At 48.0% G+C, this 22,820-nt stretch overlaps 7 protein-coding genes across 7 annotated transcripts; 1 reads left to right on the top strand and 6 right to left on the bottom strand.

Moving 5' to 3' along the window:
- Positions 1-1,366: 1,366 nt before the first annotated feature.
- On the top strand, positions 1,367-3,298 carry BKA58DRAFT_375123 (uncharacterized protein). Its single transcript, XM_046169392.1, has 3 exons — positions 1,367-1,957; positions 2,003-2,468; positions 2,518-3,298. Exons 1-3 carry the CDS (start codon positions 1,557-1,559, stop codon positions 2,920-2,922), a joined length of 1,272 nt encoding a protein of 423 aa, XP_046028281.1. The 5' UTR covers positions 1,367-1,556; the 3' UTR covers positions 2,923-3,298.
- Positions 3,299-7,513: 4,215 nt separating this feature from the next.
- BKA58DRAFT_397620 (uncharacterized protein) lies at positions 7,514-8,776 on the bottom strand (the record flags this gene model as incomplete). Its single annotated transcript, XM_046171435.1, has 2 exons — positions 7,514-8,380; positions 8,528-8,776. 2 exons carry the CDS (start codon positions 8,774-8,776, stop codon positions 7,514-7,516), a joined length of 1,116 nt encoding a protein of 371 aa, XP_046028280.1.
- A 342-nt stretch (positions 8,777-9,118) lies between these two features.
- BKA58DRAFT_435191 (uncharacterized protein) lies at positions 9,119-9,823 on the bottom strand (the record flags this gene model as incomplete). Its single annotated transcript, XM_046173315.1, has 2 exons — positions 9,119-9,630; positions 9,691-9,823. The coding sequence occupies 2 exons, from the start codon at positions 9,821-9,823 to the stop codon at positions 9,119-9,121; spliced, it is 645 nt and encodes a 214-aa protein (XP_046028279.1).
- On the bottom strand, positions 9,681-11,083 carry BKA58DRAFT_74440 (uncharacterized protein). Its single transcript, XM_046175842.1, has one exon. It carries the CDS (start codon positions 10,991-10,993, stop codon positions 9,959-9,961), a length of 1,035 nt encoding a protein of 344 aa, XP_046028278.1. The 5' UTR covers positions 10,994-11,083; the 3' UTR covers positions 9,681-9,958.
- On the bottom strand, positions 11,084-11,863 carry BKA58DRAFT_74432 (uncharacterized protein). The gene has a single exon (XM_046175841.1). It carries the CDS (start codon positions 11,651-11,653, stop codon positions 11,174-11,176), a length of 480 nt encoding a protein of 159 aa, XP_046028277.1. The 5' UTR covers positions 11,654-11,863; the 3' UTR covers positions 11,084-11,173.
- A 1-nt stretch (position 11,864) lies between these two features.
- On the bottom strand, positions 11,865-12,872 carry BKA58DRAFT_451006 (uncharacterized protein). The gene has a single exon (XM_046174371.1). It carries the CDS (start codon positions 12,756-12,758, stop codon positions 12,126-12,128), a length of 633 nt encoding a protein of 210 aa, XP_046028276.1. The 5' UTR covers positions 12,759-12,872; the 3' UTR covers positions 11,865-12,125.
- A 5,064-nt stretch (positions 12,873-17,936) lies between these two features.
- Positions 17,937-18,901, bottom strand: BKA58DRAFT_74419 (uncharacterized protein). Its single transcript, XM_046175840.1, has one exon. It carries the CDS (start codon positions 18,798-18,800, stop codon positions 18,036-18,038), a length of 765 nt encoding a protein of 254 aa, XP_046028275.1. The 5' UTR covers positions 18,801-18,901; the 3' UTR covers positions 17,937-18,035.
- Between the last annotated feature and the right edge of the window lie 3,919 nt (positions 18,902-22,820).

Here is a 22,820-nt window from a genome sequence, read left to right as displayed (position 1 = left end):
AGAGAATATCCCCCGCCAGACATAGAGTCGCCGTCGCATTCCCATTAAGCTCGACGTTCACAAGCTCAGGTTACCACTTACGAAGCGGGTTCACACGCGCCTTGCGACCTCAGCATATTAGCAAGTATAGATTATACAGTAGACAAAGCTGCATCTAGCAACTTATCCCCACCAAGGTAGTAGTGGGGCATAGTGAAGATGTAAAATCAACATTCAACAGTCTAGCAAGCGACGGAATAACAACGAACTTATTGACTATTAATTACTCTAGATCTGTATTAACATCCATCCCTGCGTGACGAGACGCCACAGATACGCCCTGGCACAATATATCTAACATCGGGTTAGAAGAACAGATGTTTTCGGGATTGTAACCTTGAGTCCACGAAACAATCGATTTCACGGCTAACACAGCTGCGATTCATGTCGGACGCTGATTTCCCCAAGGAGCAATGACCATTCAATTATAATAGATCAATGGCAGCCTTACAAACCTAAGATCCGAAGTGCAAACTTGTCTAGCGACACATTGCCCCTCTCTACATAGGGACGTACCTTACTAAACTCGCTTATGTTATGACCAAGCGGCTCAAGAAGCAGCCAGTATCTGCCGTTAGCATCCAAAGAGCTTTACTTTAGAAGATGTCTTTTTTGCACTTTTTACTAGTAAAAAGGGGCTCGTTGGCTGAACTAGCTCGTTGGGTGTGCACAGACGGTAGTTGAGTATATAGTAGACGTATCTCGAGAGTCGCGCTTGACTCCGAGACGCTGCTGTGCTTCTGTTCTAATTCTGGGTCTCCCTGTTAGAACCAACAGAACATCAGGATCCGGGCATCTCGCTTATAGCAGCCTAGCTGTTATGCATGGCCACTAACATTAAACTTAGCCGCCTGAATCATGCACAGCCACTAGATGTAAAAGTTTAACTCTGGCATGACTCAAGGTCTTCCTTGGAGAAGTGCCGCGTTCGACGTCCTTAGTTGCTGTTGGATAGGGAACTGACCGACCCTCGCGATTCGTGGTAGAAACTGTAATTTCAAGTTACTTAAACACGCATAGGGTGCTACAGGCCTCGTAAGCGCAAGCTGCCTTGCGGGCGTGCTTTACTCCTGTCTATACTATTCTAGTTTAACGTCAATAACGATCGTCAGGTTGCAGAACAAAATCAACGACTTTACGCAACATAACTCTATTGTCTTTTACTACGCCGTGTAACTTACAAGAGCAATATGTCGCTGGATACTATTGTTGGCGATCCGTGCTCGTCTGGCTGCCAAATAGCGCCTAGCGCCCAGCGCACCCCGCCCCGCTGGGTCCGGTCAGCGGCCGGTCAGCGGTTACGGGTGCACTGCCTCCACAGGCTGCCTCTACAGCCCAAATTAATCTGTTATATAGTAAGCTTATGTTCTCTAAGCTGACCTGTCGCGACTACATCAGTAACTGCTAAACAACACCATAATGCAAAGCTTGTTGAATAAGAGCAACACTGTAAGACACTCTTCCATCGTTATTACCTCCCATATCGGCTAGAGAGAAAATCACCCCCAGGCATCGTCATGGAAGCTGCCGCTGCACTTGTCAGTTTCGTTGGCCTAGCAGGCCCTGTTGCGCAAGGTCTGAAGTTCCTGTATGACTTCACGACCAACATGAAGGACTGCCCGAAAGATATTCGCGAGATGAAGATCGACGTTGAATTAGTTGAAAGTTTGATCACGCAAGTAATTCAACAGTGCAACGAGCGTGATGCGCGACTTCGAGAAAGCGCGGCATTAGCACGCGCAATCGGTCACGCTCAGAAAAGCGTCGAAGATCTCAAGAAGGAGGTGGCTGCGTATCTTGTGGATGGAAAACGTAAGCGATTCAGGTTTGCAGCCAAGCTCAGTCAAACGCAAAAGCTCAGGGCAAGCTTGGATAGGACTAAGACCATCATGTTTGAGTTCAAGAATCAGCTGCAAAGGTAAGCTATCCGGAAATACTCTTGACGATCACTGACACAAAATAGCGACCTGTTATTTGACATCCGTGATACAAATCAAGAGGTTCTCAGATCAGTAGAGAAGACAAGCAGGAATCTGGAAACATATAGCAGAAACTTCCCCAAGGTCATGCAAAAGCCCGAGGTCCAAGCAGAAAACACGAATAATTCCGGAGGTAGAGTAGAGGCTTCGGTTCAGCGAGCAAACGACACCTCATCTGAAGGCCTAGCCGACGCTAACATCGTTGCCGAGAAGCTCGAGCACATCATGGACTTGTTGACGGAAACAAGGATCTCATCTTCACCAACTTCATTACTATCAACGCCTGCATTGTCACGCGAAGTCAGTGATAACTCCATTACGGACTCGTCCCAGGAAACGACTGCCAGCAGCATTTCGAGCTCGCGAAGCATTTCGCGGTCAGGGTTCCAGAAACCCCAACAAGCGAACATCGTTTCAGAACACCCCCTTCTACAATTCAAAGATAATCAGGTAAGATTAAGTACGCATACACTGCTACCCATCTGACGCATCTGTGCAGTTTCAATTCTTGATCGCGATCATCTTCACCCAGCGCACCCGCAAACAACATCTCGCTTGTCAACGCGCCTCAGAATGTCTGGCAGCATATCCAACGCCAGAAGCACTTTCGAAAGCATTGCCTGAAGATCTCAGTCAATACTTCGGCGGACTTGGTTTGCATAAGGTCAAGCCACCTCAGCTAATTAAGCTGGCTCAAGCATATGTCAAAGATCCGCCGGAACAGGGCAGATTACGTTCGAAAGCTAATTGTCCTCAATCTGAGATCTCACATTTACCTCAAATCGGGCCATCATCAGTTAATTCTTGGCTGGTATATTGCTGTAAAAGGATGGATATAGTGACCATAGATAAGACACTACTAGCGTACATAGAGCATCTGAAGACAGAGGCAGGGGCCAATTAGCTTCAGATATCATGTTATTGCATGTGCTAGATTTCCCAAGATTGCACCGACGCTTAGGCTTGCGAATTCCAACCCCCCCGAACTATCGCGCTATAACGTACCCCATAGGCAAGTTAAAAATAGTCCGTCGGTTTGTAAACGGGTACCGAAGGGGGGTGCAGCTTTAGCTCATATTTCATGCTGGGTTACTTAGGGTCCTCCGGAGCTGTACGTATAATGCTACTTGTTCATTCATTCTACATGCTACTTGAAGGTCAAGGTGAAACCTTAACGAGCGGGAAGCCGCTCATGTTGTCGTCGTCGTCGTCGTCGTCGTCGTCGTTGTTGTTGTTATTATTGTTGTTGCATTCACATAACGTCTCCCTACGCACTAACCGTCGTGTCACAGTCTAGGCAGAAGGTCTCCTCGCCCTTGTCCTACCCGAGAGGACGTCCTTGGGCCCTACCTCTAAGCGACTGCACGGAATTCCACTGCGTTTTAAAATTAGCGCAGGTTCCACTCTCTGTTAGTTGCGTTAGCGCGGGTTCTACACCTCTGTTCTTGCCTCTTTTTTCCCTCTCTGCTGCAACACTCTCTACTCTGTTCTCGCCTCTTCTACCTTCTCTACTACCTCTTTACTACCTTACTACTACCTTACTACTACCTTACTACTACCTTACTACGTGCTATAAAGCTCTCTACGCTCTCTTCTATAATATTAATACTTATTATCTACCTTTGTAAATATAGTTACCTCTTTTATACTACTTATAAGAGCGTTATTGTATTTTAAAGACTTAATGTCTATCTTACCTATACTTATTATATTTACGCCTGCCTACGTAAGCCTACTATTATAGCGTTTTAAACAGTAGCTATTACATAAACATATAATAATATTTAGCCTCTACCTAATAGAAGCCTACTACTTCTCTTTTTTGCTATACTAGTTCTTAGCTACGCCTGTAAATACTATAATTTTAAGACAACTAATTAGAATTACTTTTAGATGCACTAGCGCACTGTTACAGGTAACACAAAGGATTCTCTCCTTGACATGGGGTGAAGGGGTTGAAGGCCAACCACGACCAAGTCAGAACGCAACGATGATCGCGGGGCTCGGGGTCACGTGATCAGGATTGGCATCCCGCCAAGACCAGGCCTCCGGGAGGCCAGTGGGGCTAGGGAAGCCACGGTCCTCCCAAACCTCCCTCTGGGATGGGAGGCCAGGGAGGACAGGACCTAAGGCAATGGGTATAAGAATGTGTTGGATTTCATTATTACACTCATTGTGGTCAACTCAAATAGTTCATCTCTTACACAGATTGTCAACTAGTTATTCTATCGTTTATAGAATTGGATTGTCTTTACCTGCAGTTATTCCACGATAACTCTTTTCCACAGAATCGCCAGACAAACCTCACGGACTACCGCTTTAGTCTACCTCGCCTTAGTACGGACCGAGCCTAGAGAAGTATAGCCTAACCCCGTGTAACACGTAGCCTCTTACAATACCCCCCTCTTAAGAGTTGTGCGTAACGCGCTGTTACAAGAGAACGTTCGCAATGTAATATTAGAGTGTTTTAGTAAAGTTAACTTTCGTACGTAAGTGTTAACTATTGCCTAACTACTCTAGCAGTAAATGTAGCCGCTAGTATAGATTAAGTCGCTGTTGTTTACTTACTTCTCGCGGTAAGAGAGAATTCTAGCGCTCTCTCTAGTGTATAAAAGGTAGCCGCTCTCTTCTTAGGTTCTTATTTCTTGCAACAACTTCTCTTCTCCTACTACAGTCTCTCGTACAAAAACCTTAACAATAGCTACTTCTACTCGCAGTGTCTAGGCCGCTACTAGTTCTAACTACCTTGCTTTTGCGACTAGCAGTAATGCTAACAGCTCGTACGCAACTGCTGTAACTAATATCTAGAACGTCGCTTATCTTTTGCTTACTTGTACCTACTCTTACGCTGTAGTACTAGTAATTACTATACAAGGCGGTATTAACCTTAATAACTACGTAGTCTAGTACATTCTTAATAGAGATATTACTAATAAGCTTTATTGTGTGCTTGCAATAGCCTCCGTACGTATAACTTAACCTCTCTCTTGCCTTACTAACCTTAGAACAGGCTTCTATCCGCTGTGTCGCTAAGTTCTTTCTCTGCTCCGCTAGGGTCTTACCGTACAACGCCCGTTAGAGACTTAGCAATAACAATTTCACTTCTATTATCGCTCGCAGCACTATCCACGCTCACTAAATCCTTACTAGACGCGACTCGTACATTAAGGCTTTTATAATCTATACCTATAGTATTCTTAATATTACTAGCTGCGCTAACAACTGCGCCTACGCTGTACGTAGTAACAGGCCCTTTACTACTTTCGCTAGTTGTATCTCTATTCCTAGAGAATAGAATAGTGCTTATTCTAACTACGTCTAGACTAAGCATAGCGCGCGCTATAGTCTTGTTAGTTAAGGAGCGCCTAATAGCGCAGAACAAGCTCTTCCTAACTCTTGTTCCTGTACAGGCAGTTGCGCTATTCGTGCTCCTTCTGCTAGCGAGAAGTTTATTAATGCAGACAACTAGGCCTTTGTTGCTAGCGGTTCTGTCTTCTTTAAAGAGAACCTAAGGGCGACCGTACAGTCTATATACAAGTTAGCTAGAACTATAGAGTAGTAGTATTAGCTAGATTTTCTTCTAGCTCCTATGTAGCTTCTTAAAATCTAACCTATTTTATAAGATATTACTTAATTCCTTAACGCGTTCTCTTCTTTGTAATGCTCTCTACCTACTATTTAAGATGTTCTTCTTGTTTGTCTTTGTCTTGTACGACAACTACTGCGGGGTTCAAATTGTTAGTCTATTATAAGAGTAGAGAGTTAGTAGTAGCTAGTCTAATCTTATCTATATAGTAGGACTTAGTTTCCTATAGAACAGCTAGTTCTACCTAGTATAGGTCTCGTACGCGTGCTACTTAGTACTTCTTGCTCTTCTAGTCTAGCTTCTTGCTAGCTCTTGTAGTGCGTACGTCTTGTAGGTTAAGCTAAACCTAATCTCCGACTTTGTACGTAAGGGCAGGTTTCCTAAACTTATTTGCCTGCCTTTCCTGTTCTTACTATACGTACAACATAGCTGCGATTGCCTATTCTATAGTAGAGGTAATTATTTAGACAATGTCTTTAGCCTTCTTATAAGTTAGTTTCTTAGCTATCTTACTATTATCTATACGTTTCTGTTCTCTCTATTAGAAGAAGAGCGTATTGTAGTAACTATAATGTAGGAAGAAGAGAGAGACGCTAGTAGACGTGTTTGTGCAGGAGTTAAGCATTAGCTTAAGAATTAGGCATAGCGTAGCCTAGTTGTCTTGGTTGTTGTTGCAAAACACCTATACAACTACTTTAATATTACTGTTTGCTCTCTTAGTCGTACTATCCATCTATAGGTAGTAGGCTATAGACAGGTTTCTTCTTATGTCTAATAACCTACAGACATCTCCCTACATAGCGCTTGTGAACTAGGGGCCTCTATTAGACATAATAGAGAGAGAAAGGCTATAGTAATAGTATACTTCTCGTACGAAGGCCTAGGCTACGTTCTAGTGTACGGGTGTTGGAGGATATGAAGATGTACTGCTACGAGTATGTGAAGTAGTTAGCATGGGTAGTGAGGCATGTGTTACAGGTAACACAAAGGATTCTCTCCTTGACATAGGGTGAAGGGGTTGAAGGCCAACCACGACCAAGTCAGAACGCAACGATGATCGCGGGGCTCGGGGTCACGTGATCAGGATTGGCACCCCGCCAAGACCAGGCCTCCGGGAGGCCAGTGGGGCTAGGGAAGCCACGGTCCTCCCAAACCTCCCTCTGGGATAGGAGGCCAGGGAGGACAGGACCTAAGGCAATGGGTATAAGAATGTGTTGGATTTCATTATTACACTCATTGTGGTCAACTCAAATAGTTCATCTCTTACACAGATTGTTAACTAGTTATTCTATCGTTTATAGAATTGGATTGTCTTTACCTGCAGTTATTCCACGATAACTCTTTTCCACAGAATCGCCAGACAAACCTCACGGACTACCGCTTTAGTCTACCTCGCCTTAGTACGGACCGAGCCTAGAGAAGTATAGCCTAACCCCGTGTAACAGCATGTAGGCGTTGTTTTGGTAGGAAGAGATCCTATTCTGGGGAGATTCTCTAGTCTGAAGTACTGTACAAGTGTCTGGTATCTAAAAAGCTGTCCTCCTCTTAAGGAGAAAAGATTAAAAGATGATCCCTCCCTGCTGTTGCCTTCTCTTGTGTTCTTATCTGTTAAAGTTCTTGTTCTTGGCAATCTTCGGATGATCAAATAGCCGATTCACACTAAGGAACCCTGTGCACCGGCACAAACCTCCCTTTCCTCATAGCATGGTCCCATCATGCTTGCTCCAAGACGTGTCGCATGCTTCCAGAACAAAGGAAAGACAAAAGAAAGAAAATACAAACACAAACACAAAGATTGAGTGGAGATAGTAGTAGTGAGACGTCATGCTGTTAGCGCTACTCAGATTTCAGGTGAAATCGAGCGGCCACCCAAAATCTAAGTACTAGCGGCGTCACGTCAACACCCACCTTACTTCTTAGTACGGTCACTACGGCGTAGAGTTGTAGACGGACCAGCAACAGGGGCAGAAGGAGGCGGAGCTTGTACTGCGAATTTGGGAGGAATGGGTGGGACAGGAGGAGGTGAAGATTCGGTAGAACGTACGGAGCCGTCCTGGGATGACAGAGTACCTAATCGAGAGCGCGGAGTCTTAAACAGAGAAGAAGGATTAGGCATCATAGGCATGCCCTGGTTCTCCCGGAAGTAATATCGAACATCGGGTTCCATGTCGATTTCGTCAATGAGACGATCAACAGCGTCGCCAGAAGAATAGTCATGGTCCCATCTGAACCAGTCGCCTTCTCGCTCGGGATGGCGACCCTCGTTAGTAAAGAAGGAACAGTCTGGATTGCCCTTGTCTTCGTTCGCCGCAAAGGCAGCCTTTTCAAGTCGAACAACTACTGGCCACAATTCCTTAATCTGGTCAATGACATGTTCACGTTGTTCTTCGATAAACTCCATAATTTCTTCCTTGTCCTTGTTGAGCAACTCATGGAGTTCCATGCGAACAAGGGGGTCGTCCCATGAGACTTGCGCGAGGAGAGCCTTCTGAATCCAAGAGTTGAAATCGATGTGTACGTCTGCTGGGAATGACCACTTGACACCACCATATTTGTTGCGATGACCTGACGGCGAAGTCGGAGGGGCAGTGAGGTTGCGATGAGCCTTGGCAATCTCATTATACGTTCCCATAGCTGGGTTCTCTATGACGCCCTGTCGTACTATAACAAACCATGGGAGAATTGTTCGACGGGTCGTGGTAGCAGGTCCTGTAGATCCATGCGGTGTTATTGGGTGCGTGATGCGTATGTCTCCTTGTTGACATATAGTCTTGGCCTATTGCACGCCAGGAGCTGTCGCTTGTGCTGCTGGGGTCCAGTCGTTGACATCCTTCCACCCTTTAATAAGACCATTAGGGTCCTTCTTAACAGTCTGACGCCACGCCAAGTACGGCTTAACATAACGGTGGAAGCCCTCTAATACCTTAGTGCAGTTCTTATCGTCTTCTGCGTCAAAGGAAACTGAACCTTGAATCATTTTGGACCCTAGCCCAGTCTCATTGGCAACGGCAAGGTTGAGATCGACATGGCGGAAGAACGTAGCGTCTCCCGCCTCCGTGTACTTGGTGTAGTAAGGATAAGAGATCATCGTGTGCTCTTCGCGAAGAACCGCGTAAGTCAACCAGTAACGAAGGTCGGTACGCACAGCTTGCTGAATAAGAGAGTGATACATGATGCGCAACCATCCCAGATTTTCTTGCCCGTCTACTCGTCGGAGGTGGTACCTGTACATCTCAAAGGATTGCTTGATAATGTTAATAACTTCCTCGTCCTCGAACATGAGCCAGTCAAAGTTACTCATAACAATGTTTCCCGTGCGATGGAATTCGTTATACATATCTCCCCAGTCCATTTCAAGTCGAATCAATTCCCATGAGGGAATTGGGAACGGATCCTCTGCGATGCTAGAACGATAGCGGTAACTGAGTAGGTCGGACTCCTGCATGCCAACCCTCCATCGCTTAACAAAGAGGATTGACGTTACTAGGTAAGATTGGAACTTATGCCACTTATCCTAAGAGAGGTACAGGAGAGTAAGGATCTTGTTAATAAAAGCAGCGTTCATGGCTCGCTTGAAGAGCCCCATACAGGTAGCCGTTGCTCGTGTATGGAGCCAGCAGACACGATTCGTGTTAAGTTGGCTGGAACGTCCCGCTCGGTTGACGCAGACCTCTCGATACCATGCGTTGATGACCTTAACACGTTCGCGATCATTGAGTTTGGTGTACTTCTCGTAACCGTCCAGGACAAGCGCAAGGAAATCTGAGCTCTGGTTTGTACAGCGACAACCTTTAGTCATTGTCTGTTTCTTGATCTCATCGGTATCCTGATCCTCATCCTCATAGTCCTCATCGTTGAGAGTAGTGTCTACCTTCTTGGCCGCAGCACGATAGGCCTGAGTAGACTTCGGAGCGCTGGCACTAGGAAGAGGCGGCGGTGGGGGAAGCTCTATTGTTGTCCGGTTCCTTCGGAGCCTCGTAGCCCAGCTCTCAACAGCGGCGGTCCTCTGCTCAACAACCTTACGACCTGCTTCCCGCTCTTAGACTTCTCGAACTTCTGGATCTAGTGACACTCGCTGGGTCTTACTTAGCTGCTTCGCTCCTAGCTCTTTAAGCTCAGCGTCAATTCGATTACCACCATCGTTAATTGCTTCTGACTCGTTCGGAGTGGATCCAAATTCAGTGTTGATGGGAACAGCTAGCTTCCAATGAGGGTGCATCTTCATCTGATAGCGCGTAACCACCTCTGTAGTCTTGGTCTGATTAAGGCCGTGCAAAGTGTACTTGATAGGGGTTTGAACGCCTCGAATGGTGACGTCTTCCAAGTGGAAGAAAATATGCTGCCAGAACTCATACTAGTTGTTGTCTTTCCCATCTAGCATGTGCTTGCGTGCGAATAGAATTGGAGGGTTCGCATTCGAAGTCCACTGCAAATTCTTCTTCTCCATTTTGCACTTGTTAAAGTCTGCTCGTAGAGCGGCGACCGCCTGAGGTGACCCTATGGGTTTATCAGAGTAGGTGTTCGTGAGCGCGTAGTCCACAATGTCTTTCATCCAGTTCCTAACAGTGCTCCAGTCTTGTGACAGAATGTTGGTATCGTTGCTCCTGTTTATAGCTTGGATGCGCAGAGCAGCAGCTTGGACTAAGAATAGCGCAACGTCTTGCACGTCCATGCGTCGCAAACAGAACGCTACATCCATCATGGCTTGGTGGTTGTACGCTACTTTGCTCGAGAATCGAGAGATGAAGTCCATGAGGCCGGGTTGCAATGTATTAATAGCCTTGACCGCACTAGAGTGCTCTTGAATACGCTTCTCCTTCGCGTCTTTGACCTTGGCTAGAACATAATACTGATTGTGGAAACCTTCGACTCCGCCGTACTCGCTCATGAGGTCTGGAAGTTCCTTAGCCATATTGGATACTCCCAGGATGACGTCTGTGAGTTGGTCGAAGAGAATGCTGGAGTTAACCATGAAGGTGTCGAGAAGGACCTTCTGCTGCTTAGGGTCTTGATGTTCCATGCAAGTAACTAAGCTCTTCACTTGCTCATCGATGTCCAACTCCTTGATGTTATGAGACTTGGCCAAAGCAAGAACGAAGTTTTTAGCGTCGATGTACGGAGCTTGCGCAATCGCAAGAGTATCCTCCTTGGTGATCGCACGAGCGCGGGTCGAAGGAGGAGAAGCAGAGCTTCTTCCTGAAGTCTTGACTTGAAGATCTAGAGACTGAAAGCCTAGGGAGAGACCAGGGGTAGCAGGAGGATGCTGGTCTTCTTGCTGACGCGGAGGCGTCTCCCGTGAGGATGATCCTTGGTTGCGAGAAGAGGAGGCCTGACCTGTCTGCACTTCCTTGCCCTTGCCCTTGTTCTTGCCCTTGTTCTTGCCGGCCATCTCCTACCAAGCCTCCAGCAATGCGGGCGTCTTCCTTATACGGCCCTAGTCTAGCTCTTGCGAAGAAACCCTTGCTAGACTGGCTCAGTGTGTAGGACTAATGTTACTAGGCTTGTGTGCGTTGTGTGTGTGGGTGCGCTTATGCGCTCGCGGGCTCCCTCTGTCGTATCGGTCGTAGGCTCAGTGAGCAGAGCGCGCGCTCTCGTATGCGGGGTCGGCCGTAGCTACGGGTCGATGAGTAGTTGTTGTGGTTGGTGATGGTGAAGGTTCTGATGGGAAGCAAAGTGAGGCGGCTAGCCAAGGCAGGAAAAGAAGAGACAGCCCAGTCCTGAGGGGCGGCTGTGGTGTGTGGTAGAGAAAATAGGAAGAAAGGGTTGGGGAAGGAAAGATAGAGTAGCAGGCTAGGAGAAGTATATATATGCTGCTGGGGCGGCTGCCTATTTGTCGCGATGTCGACAGGTAAAGTTGGGAGGCAATAGTGAAGTAAAGGCGCGGCAATAAATCGCGCAATCGCCTATTGTCCTCCGCGGTGTATTTGCGCGAACAATAGGCGCGGTGTATAGGCGGCATTGTATTGTGGTGGTGGTGGCAGCCAGATTTCAGGTGGCATCCCAACCCACCCGAAATCTGTGTGTCAAGACTGTTGCGCACTGCGGTCATCAAAACCGCGGCTAATAGACAACTATTCTCAACTGAATTCGTTTTGACGGGGTTTCAAGTACGTTGAGATGGTGGAAATAGTCTGGTGTTGCGAAAGTCCCCTGTCCTTCTCCACTCGAAGTGGTTCTGGATGTTGGCTAGACGTCCGCGGCACTGCTAGCAGCTGCTGCAAGGGGATGATGCTCGTGGCTCTCTCCCTCGTTGTTGGGAGGAAAGGAAAGAGAAGAAGACGAAGGTAAGGTGTATTTTTGATGATGGTGGTTGCTCTCTGGGTTAGCTGGGGCGACGGCCTTAGACGACGCTGAGTGTCGTAAGTCGGTGGCAGCTTAAATACGTCTGGTTTGAATTGGCAATCCTGAAACAAGCTTTAAATGCATGGTGAAAGTTGAGCATGCATTGTGAGAAGAGGCTTTTGGACGAGAGAGCCTATAGGCCCTCCCTCCCCTTCCTCGAGTAGTGGCCGTCCCTTGGCCTAGGAGATTTCCCCTTCGGAAACTGAGGATGAGTCAGAATCGGAGGAGGGAGCAAAGTCTAGTCTGTATGCTCTTCGTTCATCTTCAGTGAGTCGCTTGGTGATAACTACTCTGGGTTGGCTAATGAGGCGCGGCGTGTTGCTCGCCTCCCCTTCCTTGAGGTGTGGACGAGTTGTGGGGCTTTGATTATTATCTTCTTCATCCGCAACTGAACCAGCCGGCGCGTCGGCAGAGACATTGCTGTTCTCCCAGTTCTCTGGGTTCCAAAGCTTCATACGACCGCGGTCTTGTTCTGCGATGTCCTCAACCGTTCGTTGTCGAAACAGCTTCAACCTATTCCCGGGGATAGTGTGTGGAAATGGTGTACCATCAAGATCCTCTAGATGGAATGTGCCTCGTTCTGGCCTTGGGAGGCGTACGCGATACGGGCCCATCCATCTAGTGTCGAGCTTCCTGTCTCTAGACATGTCTATCTCACGAATAGAATTCCAAAGAAGCACCAGATCGCCTTTTCGTAGATCCTCACTGCGCACTTCCTTAGTGTCATCCCAGTAGTCTTTCTTAGACTGCCGTAATCGATTGGTGCGGGTGACGGCGTCTTTAGTGAATTGGTCTCGAAGGTCTAGTTGCATTGCGCGTATTGCTAGGAGCTGCGCGCGGTCCTTGACTTCTCGGAATGGAAGAGTCTGCCATGTTGGTAACGCTAGTTCTAATGGAAGAACTGGGTTTTAACCAGTGATCAACTGGTACGGCGAATAGCCTGTCTGAGATTGCGTGGAAATGCGATCCGCAAGGAGAACAGTAGGCAAGTTGTTCACCCATGAACCTGTAAGTTTAGCCAGTGCATTCACTATAGGCTTGTGACCACCCTCGATCTTGCCCATAGCTTGTGGGTTATGTGAGGATGACTGAATGCGGTTAATCTTGTAATGTTCAGCAAGGTACTTCACCACTTTGGCAAAGTCTGGTCCTCCATCGACCAGGAGCTTGCGCGTGGTGCTCCATCGACATATGATGTCTTCGTAGATAAAAGCAGCGATAGTGCTGGACTTGTTGTTGGGAAGCGCTCTGGCCTCTGGCCATCCGCTTAAGTATTCTCTCGCAATGACAAGATACTTCTTGCCCTGGCAATGTGGCATGTAGACTACATCGATTGCGACTGTCTCCCAGATCGCAAAGCTGTAGGTGTTGGTTAACATGTCGACTTTCCTCTTTGATGAACGGAGTTGGCACTCTGGGCATCTTAATAGCCTTCTACGAACGTCTTCGTACATGCCAATCCACCAGTAACGCTGTGCGAGCATGGAGTATACAGTGTTAATTCCCCGATGACCAAGATGTTCATGCATCTGCCATATAGCTTGGGCACGTATGTCGATATCGTCGACAACTCGGCGTATGGCAATGTTCCTTGAGGTCTTGCGGAAGAGCATGCGATCGCGAACAAAGAAGTTAAGGGCTCTCTTTTTCCATGCGCGTCGCTCCCTTGGTGTCATGTCCTTTGGAATCCTAAAGTTAACCAGGAATTGCGCAATTTGTTCAGACTAATCGGTATATTCTTGCTTCAGTATCCGTGCGGTTCCAATTGGTATTGTGTCATTCATGTTGCCAATCATGTGGTCAATAAATTCTTCGAGATCTTCCTCGGGCTCCTCTGGTGGTACCCAATCATCCGGTTTTGGGTATCGAGAGAGGGCGTCTGCAACAACGTTCTTCTTACCAGGAACGTGTACAATGTCAAAATCCCATAGTAGAATAGTAGATATCCATCTGTTCATGACTGAACCAGGGTTGTCAGTAGATGAGCGGTTGAGTTGAGCAATAAGTGTTGCTGCATCGGTTTCAATAGTGAAGTGTATGCCGTATAAGTATGTGCGGAATTTCTTCAGCGCCCACAGTACTGCTTTGCATTCTAACTTAGTAGAATGCCAGAGGCGTTCTCTTGCTGACCAGAGCGTGCTCTCGAATCGGATAGGGTGGCGTTTGCCATCAGCCTGTAGTTGTTCCATGCAGGCTCCTCCTCCATCTTGGCTAGCGTCCGTCATGAGAAAGACCTTGTATTGTAATGTGTTGGTGTAGTCGAGGCTGGCTAGGGCTGGTGCTGAGCAAATTGCTTGCTTAAGTGTGTACATAGACTGATCCTGCGCTGGGCCCCAGTCGTACTGTACATCTGCTCTCAGTAACCAGAAGAGCGGCTTTGCAATGGTTGTGAAGTCCTTGACCCAGATACGATAGTAGACACATAGTCCAATGAATGAACGTACATCGCGCACATCGCGACACGGTGGCCAGTCAAGGAGCTTCTGAACCTTCTTACTGTTAGGATGACGTCCTTCAGGGCTAATTTCATAGCCCACAACCTCGAGTCTTTCTATGAGGAAGTGGCACTTCTTTCCTAAGACAGTGCCTCCTGCTCGTTCAATGTCTGCGAGAACAGCGTCAAGCTGAAGAATGTGTTCATACACGTAGCGACGAACGCCAGGCATAACCATCTCCATGTTGTAGTTTGTCTTGGGACCACCGCATGTTATGTCATCCACAAATACCATAGTGTTGGGCCAGTAGTCCTTAAGGATCTTCATCATGACACGCTAAAATGCTGCAACTAAGTTGGTTGCTCCCATAACCATAGTACATGAACGAAGCAACCCAACTAGTGTTTAGAAGGCTGTCATGTCTCGGCTAGAGCTGTGAAGAGTAATCTGATCGTAACCCGAGAAGAGATCCATAAGTGAATTGATGAGGCATCCCGCGAAGCGTTCAGAAAACTCATCTGCTGTTGGTGGTAGGTTTGCATCGCGTATGCTGACTGCATTAATCTTTTGAGCATTAGATATCCATCGGGCTGTCCCGTCCTTCTTAGGAACAAGATGCCATAGGTTGCAATACTAACTATCGCACCGCTCCCATGTTCCTCTGTTGAGACGGGCGTTGGCCATCTCAACAACTAGATTTTCAAGCTTCTTGGGAACAGCAAAACCTCTCGCTTGCCAAGCTTGGTGCGGTATGGTGCGAATCTTGTAGGGTGGACAGACATCTGGGTGTATTCTGCCAGACTCGGTGAATTCCCAGGACAGTGCTGCTTCTCGATTGTAGAGCATTTGGATGAAGAGCTCTCTCTCTTCATGTGTGACCTGGGTTCCAATGTGGAGGTTGGCAAGCCTCTCTGATGTAAGACGAGTTCCTCTTGGAAATGCCGCGTACCGTGGTTTAAAGATGTCATCGTGTGGGCCTGGGTCTAGTTCACGAACAGACATACGAAGGCGTTGGCGTTCCTTAGCCAATTCCTTCCAGTCTTCCCGTCCGAACTCCATTGGCTCATCCGACCGAGGAGTATCTACAGGTCGAACTTTCTTGTCTACTGTCTTGTACAATGTGTATACGTCTGGTTGATAATGAGTTGCGCGCGCATAGTCTAAACCTCTCTGGCGATTGATTACGCACATGACCGTATGTTCGGTGAGCTCCTGCTCATGGTGGATAATCGCGTCACAATCCTCGTCTGCTCGGAGTGCTTCAGCATTGTTATCGAAGAGAGCTCGCATCCATCTCTTCCATGACTGTTGAATGCATGCTAGGTACAGCATGTTGTACTCCCCGAAGCCTTGTGTTGGGTCGCACCATGCTGACTGATGGAGGTATCGAACAGCGGGGACGTCTCGAGACGGCTGTAATGGGAGATTTATCATTGTGCTGACTTGTACGTGCCCGGCCGCGTCGTCTTGCTGTTCACTTTGGCTATTGTCTATTGTCGAAGACGGGTGTGCAGGCTCCGGGTCCGACGCGACGAAGGAAACTAACTTAGCTCCATCCTCTGACTGAATGCGGCATTGTACTCTGCCGAACGCGTTGTATTGTATCGCAATGCATGACGCCGCACACCATGGCCCTCCAAGTATAGCCGAGCGTGTGAGGTTCGCTACGATGCGAAAGGTGGTGTGAATGACTACGGTGCCTATGCGTAAGGGTATATCGAATGCTGTGCCAATGAACGGCTCATGCCCTCCGTTGGCAGAGGTGACTCCTTGCGGTAGGTCTCCAAGTCTCTGTTGCTGAAGCTCATATGGTATCTTCAATGCTCTCGCGGCGCTGAGGCGAAGAATATTCATCTGAGCGCCCGTATCAATAAGGCATTTAATTGAGTCTCCATAGACATGCACCCATGCCTCTGGTAGGTCTGTCTGTACGAACGCTCTTCCTGCGCGTCTATGTACTCCTCGCACTGCTTTGGTGGGTACACGGTCGAGGCCTTCGGCCCACGAGTCCCCGCGGCCGGTGACCTCGTGTCTTGTTTGCGCATTCGAATGGTACACATCGACAGTGCTGCAGGATACCTTAGTGTCGCATTGTTGCAATTGTGTTGTTGTAGGGAGTTGTAATTGTTGCGCGTGGGTGGCGAGATGGTGGGGCGCCAAGGTCTGGGAGGGCGCCCAGATTTCGGGTGGCTCGGCAGTCGACCCGAAATCTGTGCGACGGCCAGCTCCACAGCTGTTCACCATCCCAATGCTGTTAACACCAACATCATCCTCTTTTAAAAGATCGCGCAATTGATTGCGAATACTGCCTTGTCCTATTAAGTCAGATACTGTTATCCCGCGTACTTCCTGGCTCAGAAGCGCTGTCGCGATGCGGTTGGGCTGGCCCTTGATGAGCTCCCTAAGCTCTGGGTCAGGAAGTGCATCAGAGAACTTGACCGCCTTCTTCTTGCGGCCCTGCATTAGATGCTTAGGATCAGCCGACATGCTGTCGTCTATGCGCACATCCTCAGGTGGATGCACGACCGCGAATGGCGTGTCAGGAGCTTGCGGGTGGAATGGCTCTCCAACCCAGCTATCTTCCTGACGCATGGTGGTGTCTGAAACCTGCGAATCCGGAACTTGGTTGTTGACGTTCTCTCTTGGTGACGGCTGAGAGCTCTGAGATTGCTTAGACGGTCGCCCTCTCTTCCTTATATGGCCGTCCCGAACACGATCTGGGTTTTGGAGAATGCTTCTCTCTAAGCGCCCACTAACAGCATTGCCCTCAGCGCTGTGGAGAAAGGCGCTGTCCTCTCCTCCAAGGATAATGCTGTTTGAGTCAATGTCGTCAAGAGTCTTAACATCCTCAGAGTACTCCACTCCTTCTTGAAATTGGAGGAACTGCTGGCGAACATCTTCAAACTCCTGGCGATAGCCCGAGTGCGTAGCCACATTGGCCGTTCCTGCTTGTTTAGGACGCTTAGGGCGAGAGTCCTGCTTGAACTTCTCTAGAACTACATTAGAAGCGGGTTGTTACATTACGTCATCGGTAACGTTAAAGTACTCTCGGATCTTAGACTTAAGCCACTCTAGCTTCATTGTTAACGGTGAAGTTCCTAGGATTAGATCAAGACGCTCATGCGGCGGGCCAAAGTAGTAAGTTCCAATCTTGCGATCATTGTCCCAATAGTGGCTAACCCAACCTAGGTTGCGAAGATTGTTGTAGAGCTCACAGTCCGCGATCTTATAGCCTTCTGTGTTGCACATGTGACAAGTGTTGGAATGCTCTGCTCGGCCAAACATTACGCTTCCCCCTCTAGGAGCAGTGTTTCGGGGGGCCTTAGCAATGAAGGAACCATCATTCCTCTCCATCGGTGGCTCCTTGTTGACTATACGCCCAATGAAGTAGAGAGCATTGGCGGGCTTCTTGAACATATGGCTGGTCGAAGGAAGGTGCATGAAGTACTCTGCTGATGCCATGTTGAGCTTCATGTCCTTCAGTGTCGAAATAAGATCCTCCACCTCCGGGTCAACTTCAGGAGGTACTACACTCAGTTGCTCTTCCCGCTTCTTAAAGTCTGCCATTGCATTCTTCACTTCGTCAGGGTTGAAAGTAGCTCGCTTGTTGGTGAGCATGATGCGCCTCATCTCTGCGTCCATGCCACCTCGATCCTAAGTGTGCATCTCATCGATGCTGTTGGTCTTCTTGTGGTGTGCCTTCAAGAAGCAATAGATCTTGTCCACGTCATACTCAGTCCAGTCGTCCCCTTTAGGGGCATCTGGCATCATGAACATAACAGACTCCTTGTCATGTTTCGGAAGACCACGGAAGAAGAGGATACCTAGCTCCTCACGAGGAACTTGCTTGCTGGCGACGCAAGCATCGGATGTTGTTGCAAAATGAGTGTAATACTCCGTAAGACTAGGTGGATCGCGTACACATTTCTGAATGAAGGCCTGCAAGTATGAGCGCTTGCCCATCTTAACAGCAGTGTCTTCATCAGCCCAGTAGTCTTTCATAGAGGACTTGAGCTTGCTCCAGTCCTTCTCCTGGTAGCCAGCTAGCCGCTTAATGATGCGAGAGAGAGAACGGTCCTCATCGCTGATATAGTCCGGAAGGACGGAGACTCTCATTTGGCTAGAGAGGCCTCCGTTGTCGGCTTGTCGGTCATAGTCTTCAAGGAACTCGGTAACGTCTTTACCGGTGAAGACAAGAGTAGTGTGTCTAGGTCGAACCATAGAGACTATACTGTCGGTTGCCATTGCTAACGACAGCGTGCTTCCTGTTTCTGTAATCGTTCTGGGTGTTGGGGTCTTAGGTGTCGAAGAAGAAGAAGGATTGGCAGATGAATGTTCAGGCGAAGGGTTTGCTGGATCCCTTGATGCTTTGCGCTTCTTCTGTTCCTTCCTTGGCTGTCGCGATTCTGAATAACTCATGAAGGAGCCACTACTCCTTCATTGAAATGAACTGTTCCTAAATTCTTAATTGTCCTCCTTTTTTCTTTTTAGGAGAGTCCCCGCCCTCCCTTCCTTAGCACCGCTTAGTGCTTTCTGTACTAATGTACCCCATTGGGTTGTTGGTTCCATTGAACCTGCGGTTCCGCACCATTGTGCGTACTAAGTATACTGTTGTAGTGTCATGCTAACCTAGTCGGCCCAGCATTTCATTGTAATTCTAATGTACCGTTCCAGGTATTAGTCGAAACGGCTTTTCTTGTTAATTCCGATTAGTTGTTGTCTCTAAGTAATCGTCTCATCCATCGTCGCTCAGAGAGGAAAGAAAGGTCGGCCCGAACGCAACCATTGCTAAGGTTCCGGCTGACCCAAAAGGAAGAGATAAGCCTGCACTCATAGTGTTGTTGGAAGTCGTCTTTGCTGTGTGTGTCGCATCAACGCATGCTAACCACGTCCTATACTGCGTAGTGGAGTACATCCCCATAGGCTTCGCCATTTGTACGGGTGTTAGAGGATATGAAGATGTACTGCTACGAGTATGTGAAGTAGTTAGCATGGGTAGTGAGGCATGTAGGCGTTGTTTTAGTAGGAAGAGATCCTATTCTAGGGAGATTCTCTAGTCTAAAGTACTGTACAAGTGTCTAGTATCTAAAAAGCTGTCCTCCTCTTGAGGAGAAAAGATTAAAAGATAATCCCTCCCTGCTGTTGCCTTCTCTTGTGTTCTTATCTGTTAAAGTTCTTGTTCTTGGCAATCTTCGGATGATCAAATAGCCGATTCACACTAAGGAACCCTGTGCACCGGCACACTAGCTCTCTATCTTCTGCATAGGTATTAAGATTGCAGCTTTGCTAAGGCAGTCTTTTACTACTATTAGATTTAACTTCTCTTCTAAAAGCGGGAGCCCTGTAATAAAGTCTACTATTAAGTGCTGCTACGTACGACTTAGGACTAGCAGAGAGCAGAGGTAACTATATCTTCTATCTCTCTACAGAGTGCTTTTCCTACAAAGCTCGCAGTTCTGTACAAAGCGTCTAATATTGTTGCTTATCTTAGGCTAATACTATTCTCTTGCTACAATCCTGTATGTCTCTTCCTAACCTAGGTACCCTGTTTGCAAGAATAGGTAGGCTATCTAGATTATGCCCGTACAAAGTAGTTCTAATTTAGGTACCTAGGTACGTGTTCTCTATATAAGGCAGTTGTCTAAGTTAATTACGTAGTCTCCTAGAGACACAGCTATCTTTCTAGTCGTAGATAGTAAGCGTTGCCTCTTCTGTATAGATTGGAGCACTTCCTAATAGAGGTCGTCCTTAGCTACTACTGTAGCCTAACCAATATGAGGCGACGGATTATGCACAATCCGCGCTCGATTAGGTATCGCGTTAGGGTTCGCTAACTAAGAAAGGAAATCTAGAGGGCATAATCCGTGCGCATAATCCGCGGGCTTTACTAGTATTGTAACGTGCTGCAACTTACCCAAAAGATGCAAGACAACGCTCCAAATCTATTCCGTCTTTTAGAATACCTGCAGCTAGCACTATTATTAAGATATTTATGCGTGAACTTTGGCTGGAGAGACTTGACGTTCCTCGCTGAAGTCGGAGCTTGTAACCTCCGACTACAGGCCTGTGCGCGAAGTTAGGAAGTTCAAGACTTAAGCCATACTACTGTAGGTACGTCAGTAGATTAGATAACAGCAAGATAGAGGGACTTCTTACGCTTGTAAGAATATAAAGAATGCGATCTAGATAGCGATTGTGGTCTACAAGTAGGCACAGAGGAACAAAACTAGTGCGCGGCAAGTCCCGCGAGCCTTTACGTGCGGATCTGGTAGATCTAGAAGTTAAGGTAGTAGCTAATAAGAACGTTAGACTGTACGTTACCTCGCGATAGGTAAAAGATGCGTCTTCTTCTATAGCCTTCCAAGTTAGAGTTATAATAGTAGAGCTATAGCACGTCGACGTTAGAACAATAGTACTGTCACGATGTTCAGGCCGGTCGACACAAAAGAGGTAGGAAAGAAAGAGGTAGAATTGGATCTCAAAGTCATGCTATCTACCGCAAGGTACTGCTACCTATAAGTCCTTAAAACCCCTACTCCGCCTCCGCCTGAAGCTCTTAAACAAGGGAATCATACACAAAACGCTAGCGCGGAACCAGGCCCTCGCACTCGCCCGCGATGTATCCATCCCACTTATTAACCTGCTCAAGACTAGAAAGACACTGAACTACGCCACCACTACTAATAGCTTAGAACAAGATAAATACGCGTTAAGGGCGATCACAGAGAACCTTGTTGCCGTAGGCGCGATAGATGTGGGCCTAGATGCGATCGCCATTCTCTAACTTGCTAACGAGCATGCCTTCCTTGTTGTTGTAGACGATAGGGTAGGTGCGCGCGGGATTAGCAAAGACGAACTTGCCGGGGGTGCGGTCGTAGTCGTTAGGAAGCGTGGTGTTGGGCAGCAAAGAGAGGGAGCGGAGTTCAGCGGGAGTTAGCAGCTCAATAGCGTCCTAGAGACAAGGTCAGCTTGTTACGTGTTGGTAAAGTAGCGATGTAAAGGTACATACACTAAGGCCAACCTTGCTAATCAGCTCATAGTGTAGGCCTTGGACACCGTCGGTAGATAGGTGTTCGGAGGTCAAGGCGTTGGAGAGGTATGCCATGGTAAGAGAAGTGTGTTAGAATTGTATTAATGTAGAGAAGTTGTGAAGTTGCAACAAAGAAGCAGCGGAAAGGCGCCAATATATACCTAGGGAAGCACGAGCCACTTAAATGAGAAGAATGGTAAAGTGGAACAATCTGCGGTGAAGGCAGCAGCTACTCCGAGCGTTGGATTGAGCAAGATATCTGCAGTGAAGTCGAAATAACCGCAGCGACGTCGCGCGGCAAGTCCCGCAGAACTTCACATGCGGATCTAGCTAATTAGGGTGTGAAGGCGGCAGCCAATCGCAGCGCTAGGATGCTAGAGATGTCCGCGACGAAGGTAAGTTGATTGTCGCGGTAATGCTGCGTTGACTGTCGAGGTGAAGTCGCGCAGACGCAGGCCTTCACATGCGGATCTAGCCGATCCAGATGTGAAGGCGGCAGCTAATGGGAGCGCCAGGTCGCTAGAGATGTTTGCGGCGAAGGCGAGCTTATTGTCGCCTTAACGCTAGGCTGGGTGCTGTCAAGGTGGGCCGATTGTTGAGGTGACGCGGGGTCAATTGTCGCCGTGAAGAGGAGTTGCTTGTCGAGGTGAAGTCGCGCGGCCGCCAGCCTTCACGTGCGGATCTGGCAGATCCAGATGTGAAGGCGGCAGCCAATCAGAGCGCTAGGATGCGGGGCATCCCCGTAGTAAAGGGGACTTAATCGCTGTAACGCTAAGCTCGTTGTCGCTGTGAAGGTGGGTTGATTGTCAAGGTAAAGTCGCGCGGCAAGTCCCGCCAGCCTCCACGTGTAGATCTGGCAGATCCAGATGTAAAGGCGGTAGCCAATTAGAGCGCCAAGCTGTTGGAGATATCCGCAGCTAAGGCGAGTAGATTGTCGCTGTAATGCTGCGTTGACTGTCAAGGTGAAGGCAGCAGTTAATCCGGGCGTCAGACGTGTAAAGATATCCATAGTGAAGGGGGCGGTGATAGAACAACCCACGGTGAAGGCCACACGTGCGATTATCGACGAGGGGATAGTACGTATTTAAAGCTAGACGTCCTTTATTACCTTGGCTCTTTCTTCCTCCAACTACTAGAGAATTGGTCAGCCACTACACACTTTTCGACCACTCTTTCTAAGTACCATGTCCGCCTCCACGTCCCTCCCCAGCGACGATTAGATCAAGGCGTTCTTCGCGAACGACTCGTCTCTCGATCAATTTGTCAAGTTCTGTAAGCATTACCTCACGCGCTATATCTACAACAGCTAACAAGGCATAAAGTAGAGACCTACCTCTTTAGTGTCCGCATCACTCCCCGCGCCTGCGCCATCATCTTCGAGGCCGCCAACTGCATCAACCCGTCTACGT

This window comes from Alternaria rosae (genome assembly GCF_020736505.1).
Source record: "Alternaria rosae strain MPI-PUGE-AT-0040 chromosome Unknown BKA58scaffold_2, whole genome shotgun sequence".
NCBI classification, from domain to species: Eukaryota; Fungi; Ascomycota; class Dothideomycetes; order Pleosporales; family Pleosporaceae; genus Alternaria; species Alternaria rosae.
The sequence above is the reverse complement of the archived record's forward strand: the minus strand, read 5'-3'. Positions and strand labels throughout refer to the sequence as shown.

What these genes read in the sequence shown, in the direction of transcription:
- BKA58DRAFT_375123 (XM_046169392.1), top strand. Translation starts at nt 1,557, where the DNA reads ATGGAAGCTGCCGCTGCACTTGTCAGTTTCGTTGGCCTAGCAGGCCCT. An exon ending in TTCAAGAATCAGCTGCAAAG is followed by an intron (nt 1,958 to 2,002) that starts GTAAGCTATCCG and finishes GACACAAAATAG; the next exon opens with CGACCTGTTATTTGACATCC. An exon ending in TACAATTCAAAGATAATCAG is followed by an intron (nt 2,469 to 2,517) that starts GTAAGATTAAGT and finishes GCATCTGTGCAG; the next exon opens with TTTCAATTCTTGATCGCGAT.
- BKA58DRAFT_74440 (XM_046175842.1), bottom strand. Translation starts at nt 10,993, where the DNA reads ATGGCCGGCAAGAACAAGGGCAAGAACAAGGGCAAGGGCAAGGAAGTG.
- BKA58DRAFT_74432 (XM_046175841.1), bottom strand. Translation starts at nt 11,653, where the DNA reads ATGACCGCAGTGCGCAACAGTCTTGACACACAGATTTCGGGTGGGTTG.
- BKA58DRAFT_451006 (XM_046174371.1), bottom strand. Translation starts at nt 12,758, where the DNA reads ATGCAACTAGACCTTCGAGACCAATTCACTAAAGACGCCGTCACCCGC.
- BKA58DRAFT_74419 (XM_046175840.1), bottom strand. Translation starts at nt 18,800, where the DNA reads ATGAGTTATTCAGAATCGCGACAGCCAAGGAAGGAACAGAAGAAGCGC.